The sequence below is a fragment of the Ceratina calcarata genome, unplaced genomic scaffold, assembly GCF_001652005.2.
Source record: "Ceratina calcarata isolate Rehan_Ccalc_2016 unplaced genomic scaffold, ASM165200v1 scaffold470.2, whole genome shotgun sequence".
In the NCBI taxonomy this organism is placed as follows: Eukaryota; Metazoa; Arthropoda; class Insecta; order Hymenoptera; family Apidae; genus Ceratina; species Ceratina calcarata.
This window is the reverse complement of record NW_017171129.1, coordinates 102,650-111,209: the sequence shown is the minus strand read 5'-3', so window position 1 is coordinate 111,209 and position 8,560 is coordinate 102,650. Positions and strand designations below refer to the sequence as shown.

At 44.5% G+C, this 8,560-nt stretch overlaps 2 protein-coding genes across 3 annotated transcripts in view; one reads left to right on the top strand and one right to left on the bottom strand.

Annotated features, from left to right (window-relative positions):
* Window positions 1-8,560, bottom strand: part of LOC108627418 (uncharacterized) — a 141,332-nt gene that overhangs the window by 125,287 nt on the left and 7,485 nt on the right. The gene's annotated exons all lie outside the window — the stretch shown is intronic.
* Window positions 386-3,969, top strand: LOC113464653 (fatty acyl-CoA reductase wat-like). Its single transcript, XM_026815568.1, has 5 exons — window positions 386-780; window positions 849-1,368; window positions 2,087-2,279; window positions 3,249-3,491; window positions 3,575-3,969. Exons 1-5 carry the CDS (start codon window positions 529-531, stop codon window positions 3,918-3,920), a joined length of 1,554 nt encoding a protein of 517 aa, XP_026671369.1. The 5' UTR covers window positions 386-528; the 3' UTR covers window positions 3,921-3,969.

Genomic DNA, 8,560 nt, shown 5'->3' with positions numbered 1-8,560 from the left:
CAATTGTAATAAGTTAATTTAGCATGTGTCAGTTTTTTGAAAATATCTATAGAACCGTTTTTCCTTAAATTACTGAAATCCATCATTTTACTGGCCATTTCTCGTTTTCACATGGTAAAGTTGCGAATTCGATAATTTATTGCTACTCTCCGAATCATCAGATCTCTCTAAGATTTTACACATATATTTGTTATGCTCTATTGAATAGTCATGCAAAATTTCAAAACGTTCTATAGAAAATGGATTTTGGGACTAACGTCCTTAAGGAACGCAACCTCAATTGCCGTGGATGGTTCAACGAATCGATTATGATAACGATATGAAACGTCGATTCATCATTACAAAAACAATTATGAATATGCAGATCGAAATGACTATACATTAAATGCACGCTATAAAAGGAACTGAAATTAGAGCGAGGTTTGTCCGAACGTCGATTGCATTTATCATTTAATCGTCAGTTCGTTATCAGGAATCAGTCGGGCAACACGTTCCGCAGTTGAAACGAAAAAAATAATTGCTAGAAGAATGGACAACGTAGGAGCGGCAGCACCCTTCGCAGGGAGGGAAGGAAGATCGGGGGAGGGCGACGATAGCCGGATAGCAAAGTTTTATGCCGGCAAACACGTACTCCTAACAGGCTGCCCAGGTTACCTAGGCACTCTGATTCTAGAGAAACTGTTACGTACGTGCACCGACGTTGGCAAAATTTATATAATGATTCGACCGAAGAGGGACGTATCAGCTGAAGAACGTATGAAGAAGATGTTACAAAACGAAGTGAGTAGCGGACTTGAAAAAAAAAAAAAAAAAAAAGAAACGTGAAACTGAAATTATCGTGATCGCAGGTGTTCGACAGGATGCGGGGGGCGAATCCGAACTTCGGGGAGAAGATCGTGCCGATCTACGGTGATCTACAGAAACCCGATTTGGGCATTTCGTCGGAGGACCGGCTGCGTTTGACGAGCAACGTGAACATAATCATCCACAACGCGGCGATGGTCTACTTCTTCGCGAAGCCGTCGGTTCTTCTACGGATAAACGTGATTGGAACGTTGAAGCTGCTCGAGTTAGCGGCGGAATGCAGAAGCTTCGACCTGTTCGTTTACACGTCGACCGCGTACTCGCACCATCACAAGAGCACGATCGGGGAGGAGTTTTATGCACCGCCGTGCGGCCTGGAGACGATTCTGGACATAATACGAGTCGACGAAGAAAACGCGACCGGCCTATCCAAGGAGGCGTTGAAAGACATCATCGGCAGTTGGATCAACCTGTACTCGTTCAGCAAAGCTGTTACCGAGGGCGTGGTCCATGACTTCAGCCGGAAGCATTCGCTCCCTTGCATCGTCTACAGACCATCCATACGTATGAATCACCCCGATAACTGTACTCGTGTTCCTGAGAGTATAGGACCGTTTCGCGCAGCTTGGAAGGTGGTGGGGGTCGCAGCGGACCCCCTCCACACGATTCAGTGTGCATGGTTAACTTAGAGCATATACTACATGGAGGAAACACGCCTAAGGAAAAAGTGTAGACAACGGTGAGAGAGAGAGAGAGAGAGATGATGGTTTGGGTACTACCTTTCTCTCTCGCGTACGCACGTGATTTCGCGCCGTTTAGGATAATTGGCGGAGACTTCCCCCTCTATCTCTACTGTTAGACAGAGAGAAGGAGTACCCAAAACCAGGGATCTCGTAACTTTACGTGCACGGCTCGCTTCCCCTGTTTTTCGCCCGTATTTCGATCCCCACTACTATTCCCCTCATGCGTGCTCATGCGCGTTCGCGAAGCTCTCCGCAGCGCTACCGTGAAAATCACTGCATACCCCCACCAACTATTGGTCCCCACCATGGTCGCGTCGTCCCCACTTTCCGGCCGTGGGTAAAAATATCTCAACCCTGTTAACTAGGCGTGCTTCCTCCATGTAGTATATGCTCTAAGATGGTAAAGCATTGAGATGCGCAGAACGACCAAAAACTGAACTATGCCCGGTCCTAGACTCTCTGAAACACGAGTATAGGTTAGAATAGAAAATTGTCACTGAATGTATTTACTTAAACGTTCTCGAACGCATGTGACACAGTTTCAGAAACGTACAAGGAGCCGATCGACGCGTGGGTTGGGAATAAGCATGGTCCGATAGTAATCACCTACGCATGTGCTCTGGGCATCTTACGCGTAGTCAGAATGATCAAGAAGAACAGTATGGATTTTGTGCCAGCTGACTTTACGACTAACAATCTTCTGGCTATCATTTGGGATCACGTAACGTACAGGTATCATCGCATTGCTGGGTGGATGGTATTCGATAACCATGAACGATAGAAGGTTGTACAGCTAGTGACAATGATACTGAGCTAGTTCCGGCTTGTATTAGTTTCCCCTAGGGGGACAAAATTCAAGACGAGTAATACGTCTACGTCATTGACGTATCAAAATTGTGTTAAAGTCCAACAGTATCAATGCCAGATCGAGCATTGAAAAATAAAATGTAGACTTATTACTAGTTTTTAATTTTGTCCCTAGGGGAAACTAAACAAGCCCGAACTGGCTCAGTTTCATTGTTACTAGCTGTATGAATCGTCAGATCTTTGCTAAAAGAGCCATGAAAAGCTATGCCCAATTTAAGAACGACGAAAAGCTATGCCCATTACTTGAAGCGATGGACATTTAGAAAAACTGATGATGAAGATACCCTTCGCCCCTTCGAATTCGACCCTTTTTAGTCATAGGAATTTTTAATGTTCATCAAGGCACGCGGAGGCAAGTTTGAGCCGGCAGGTCATTGGGCTACCGCGTATCCTTATATACACACACGATGTAAGAGAGACGGGTGGTCTGAAGGACCACATTCTCGCACTGTTGGTTTTGTGGAGATTGTGTTGTTGTGAAAATCCGCCAGAGGGTTTGGTAAACGAAAACAACCAACTCTACACCCTTTTTATTCATGCGCCTCCTATTGACACAACGTTTACTATCACATAATCAGGACATGGTAGAAATGGTCCTTAGGACCAAGAATGAGGCAAGAAATCCCTCACTCTCACCATTGATAGGTTATCCCCACTACCATCGTGAGGGATTTCTTGCCCCACTCTTGCTTAGGACCACCTTTCTCTTTTACATCGTGTAACCATTGTCACTTTGAATTTGTTTTGCTAATATAATTGTTGCATATAAGGGCTGATACAAACTTCAGAGGTCGCTGATGTAACGGCAATGTAACGATGACCATTTTTTTTTAGAAAATCCAAAGAACCGGAGGTGTACAACTACGCGTCGTCCGACTGGAACTCGTTTACCATCAAGATGGCGGTGGAGCAGTTCCCTATGGCGGTTCGCAAATATCCCCTGTCTAAAATGGTTTGGTACCCGTGTTTCATGACGGTCGAGAACAGTATCGGTTTTTTCATCCTCCACACATTGTGGCACGTATTCCCGGCTATAATCGTCGATTTGATTTTACTGCTTCGACTGAGAAAACCGATGTAAGTCCCCCTAGCAATCGTGACCTGAATTAAATATTCCTTCTAATAACCTCGAGATTATTTCGCAAAATTTCTTTTCACAGGGCAATAAAGATGTTACTGAAAGCGTACAAGAATCACGATGAATTGATATACTTCTTCTCCAACTGGGTTATAAAAACGGACAAATCGAAACGTATCTTGGATCGGATGAACGCCACGGATTTGAGTCAGTTCCAGTTTAATTTGAACGAAGTAAATTGGAACAAAAAAGTGGAAATGATTCTACGCTCTATTCGTCGTCTGACGAAGGAACCGGTGGACAAGAATCCCGTTGCTGATAGGAAATTTCGAACAATGCAGATACTCCACTATATCGTTTGCAGCTTCATCATACTCTTCTGGTTGTTCTTTCTACACAGGATGATGCATACTTTTTACAATTATTGATAACGCTTGTATCGCCACTTGGAACGGAAATAAAATGTAATTATAAACACGTTGCAGGGTCTAACCGGACAAGATGATAAAATGTCCCTATAGAGTGTCCAAAGAAAACGTTCCGTTCCAATTTTCAACCCTCTATCTCAATCCGGAGGGTAGTTATGGGGGTTAATCAGGTTTAACGGTCTTGCCATATTTCTCCTATTAAACGTCTAGTAAAAAAAATCTGGAAAAAATTCCCTAGTATCGAGCGCTATCCCACGAACATGTGAGAATTTTTTCAGATTTTTTGCTAGATATTTAATAGGGGAACGCTAAACCTGATTAACCCCAATAACTACCCTCCGGATTGAGATAGAGGTTTGAAAATTGGCACGAAACGTTTTCTATGCAAGTTGAATTCAAGGTTATATTTTACCATTTTATCCCTAGACCGTTTATTTCTCTAGAACCTGATAATTTATCGTAATTCGCATCGCATTTGTGACGCGACTGTTGGGCGACGTATCGAAATTGGGGGAGGGAGTCTCACTGAAAGACGAGCGCGTAACGTCGCGCGGATAACGACCATCGAACAACGACGGCGACGGCTAGGAGGCGAACCAGCCATCGAACGAGCGAAACTCCATAAAATTTGATATCGACCGTCCATTGTTATAATTCCTACGGGCGAACGGAATTGAAATTTAGAAGGGATAACCTTCCCCGTTATTTTGCCCCATTACGCGCGGGTATTCCCTTACAAAATATATACGAGGACGCGCGGTGGCACGGTGGCGCTCTGTTCGCCGACGGGAAATACCCGTGGAAGAAAAATCGCGTGCCGCACAATGAATGGAAAATTGCACGCTGCGATGGACCGTGGAACGTGAGCCCGGCTCGGATCGAATCGAATTGACGAGGCTTGTAATAGGAAACGCGCGCGCCGCGGAACAGAATCGAAGGTCGATACACTGGATATCTTTTCGTATCGTAATATCGTTGTTACCCAGCGTCAAATCCTATTTCCCGGCGACCAAATTAAAATGGTCGACCCGAATAAAAATCTATACGTCTTTCGTTCAGTTATTATTAACGCAAATTAGAATTGGCTATTATTTTCTACTAGAAAAAAAAAGGAAAGCCTCAAGCCTAACCTAACCTAACCTAACCTAGCCTAACCTAGCCTAAGCCTCGTCGGCGACTCAAGGGACTCCCCACTTGGCGCGCACAAAAAACAGTCATGGACAGGAGCGAAGCTGAAGAGGCAGAGAACGTGTTGCAATTTTTTTTTTTATGCATGAGAATGTGTAATATGAAAGTCCGGGAGCCAATGAGCCATCTGTATATACAACCGGGTAAACGGAAATTTTCGACGGAAGAACAAACGATCAGGTCTCGCTTCCGGGCAAAGTAACTGCATTCGGTATAATTTACGGGTCAGCGGATGCTTCGATATCGGCTCGCTTAAGCGGCGCGACGGCCCAGTTTCCGAAAGTTTCCCCCCCTCCCCAGACAACGATGGATTCTGATAGCCCCGGATACGTACATTTCATGAATTTATAAAACGCCCGTCCGCTGATCGCTCTTTCGGCTCCGCAATTTCGTATCCATCCTGTAGGAAGGAAACGCGTGACTTATTTGCTCTCGCGACTGCCGCGTTTCATTTATCCGGTGGAGGAGAGGAGAGGAGGAGGAGGGTGAACGGACAAACGGAAGGAGACAAGCGCCGGGATAGACCGATAGCGCGATAAACCAGCGCAGCGGTGCGACGACGGTGGCTGGTGCCAACCGTCGAGGACCAAGGGTATATCGGAAAAATTCTGACGAGCTACGCTTTTAAAGGGGAAAGGTCACCGGGCCGGTGCGGTTAACCCCCGCGCTCGCGCGCTTTCAAAGGGCTCGCTGGCGAGAGGAAAAAAGGTGGGAGCAACTTGGAAAAATCGCGCGGCTATTTTACGAGCCTCGAGATTAAACGAGCTGCTGCAAAAATTCCGATACCCCAGCTGCTTCCGTTCAGGTCTCTCTTCACTTATTTTTATATATATACACATAGTCGAGCGCTCTTTTTATGTCTAATGGCAGTTGGTAAACATGCGTTAATGATAAATTAGAACGCATCAAAATTTACAAAATGTCTCTGGATTGAACGATCAAACTACAAAAAACCAGAAGATGTTACATATACGTCTGCAAATGCTTTATATAAGAATTATAATGAAAAAATGAAAGTCACTCTTATTCTTTAGCTATTCAGCTAACTTCGTGGTAAAAGCAATCTAGGGGAAACGAAAAATATCGAAATCGGTGAATCTAGTGACTTTTCAATTAAAACCCTACATTGGGAACATCTTTTTAAATAAAACTTGTTATACGTTATAAATTAATCTATGAAACTATGAGACTGCCACCTGACGGTTCAAATCCTTCCCCTCAGGACACCACCGTGTCTGGTTTGATCGTTTAATCCGAGAACACCCTATACAGGATCCGAGAACAATCCTACGAGAAAATCCTGAAATTCCTATAGTTCCATTCAGACATCACATGAAGACACATACCTCGGACACGATTTTTCGGATTTTTCTCGAAATAAAATGTGAAGAATTCAGAGACGTATTGCATCTCAGCATGAGACGGTCAGAAAGAAAAGGAGGAATTCATGTTGTACACGTTAAACCAAAAAAACTATCATCCCCACACTGTCAATCGCACGTACCACGTTCTCCAACTCGTCGAACGCAATTGAAGATTTGTGCTTCATAGAAACCAATGGAGAACGTAAGGTTTTCTTTCTTCTCTGCAAGTTGCATGATAATAGTAATAGAATCAGAGAGGAGGAGCGACGTCGACGGTTGTAGCGTATTCGTTAGCACGGAGCCGCGCCCTTTCGGATGGAAATAACGAAACTAATAGACATTCCGGGGATGGAACAAAGTGAACCGGCGCCGGGCGGTTGCACGAACGTTTCAACAGATATATATATACACATAGTCGAACGCTCTTTTTATGTCTAATGGCAGTTGGTAAACATGCGTTAATGATAAATTAGAACGCATCAAAATTTACAAAATGTCTCTGGATTGAACGATCAAACTACAAAAAACCAGAAGATGTTACATATACGTCTGCAAATGCTTTATATAAGAATTATAATGAAAAAATGAAAGTCACTCTTATTCTTTAGCTATTCAGCTAACTTCGTGGTAAAAGCAATCTAGGGGAAACGAAAAATATCGAAATCGGTGAATCTAGTGACTTTTCAATTAAAACCCTACATTGGGAACATCTTTTTAAATAAAACTTGTTATACGTTATAAATTAATCTATGAAACTATGAGACTGCCACCTGACGGTTCAAATCCTTCCCCTCAGGACACCACCGTGTCTGGTTTGATCGTTTAATCCGAGAACACCCTATACAGGATCCGAGAACAATCCTACGAGAAAATCCTGAAATTCCTATAGTTCCATTCAGACATCACATGAAGACACATACCTCGGACACGATTTTTCGGATTTTTCTCGAAATAAAATGTGAAGAATTCAGAGACGTATTGCATCTCAGCATGAGACGGTCAGAAAGAAAAGGAGGAATTCATGTTGTACACGTTAAACCAAAAAAACTATCATCCCCACACTGTCAATCGCACGTACCACGTTCTCCAACTCGTCGAACGCAATTGAAGATTTGTGCTTCATAGAAACCAATGGAGAACGTAAGGTTTTCTTTCTTCTCTGCAAGTTGCATGATAATAGTAATAGAATCAGAGAGGAGGAGCGACGTCGACGGTTGTAGCGTATTCGTTAGCACGGAGCCGCGCCCTTTCGGATGGAAATAACGAAACTAATAGACATTCCGGGGATGGAACAAAGTGAACCGGCGCCGGGCGGTTGCACGAACGTTTCAACAGAACAGAGACGCGCGTTGGACGCGTTCGCGTTACCGGATGACGTGGGGGGGGGGGGGCGGGGGGGTTAACGCGGAGCCGTGCCGCAGAGACCTGCGAGTTTCCGCGCGTCTAAGCCAGCCAAGTGCAACCAGAAAGGCGAACGGCGGCCGCCGCGATGCAATCTACCCGGGCTAACCGACTGCCGCGGGAACAGGCACGCGTCTGTCCTATTTTCTTCTCTCTTTTTTGCGGACGACGGCGCGTGCATAATACACGAGCTCCGAGCGACGCGGAATATTAACGGGCATCCGTCGGCCAGACGGTGAACAGAGAAACGCCGCGCGTTAAATCGATTAGCCGATTTCTCATTCGTTGTATCGTTGATACAATCTGCTGATCATCTTCTGACGCGATTGCTTAGACGGTTCTTAGGAAATCTCGGGGGAATCGGAAAATAGTGGTGCCTAGTTTGCATGCGGAACGCATGCCAGACAAATATAAACTCTGCCAGGCACATGCCAACTGGCATCGTTCGGCTATTCTATGCCGCGAAAACTTTTCATAATACTCCGCGAAGAAATACTACAAAAGTTTTGCGCAATTCAAATACAAAGATTGCTACACCTCCGTGAACGGTAGACGTTAAAACGGATTGAAATCTTCATGAGGTCTCTTGTAGGTGATTAACACTAGATTGCCCGAGGAAGTCATTTTGACTGGTTTTGGACAAATGTGCAAATAATAATGCATAAATTATTTTTTTCTCCCTAGCGA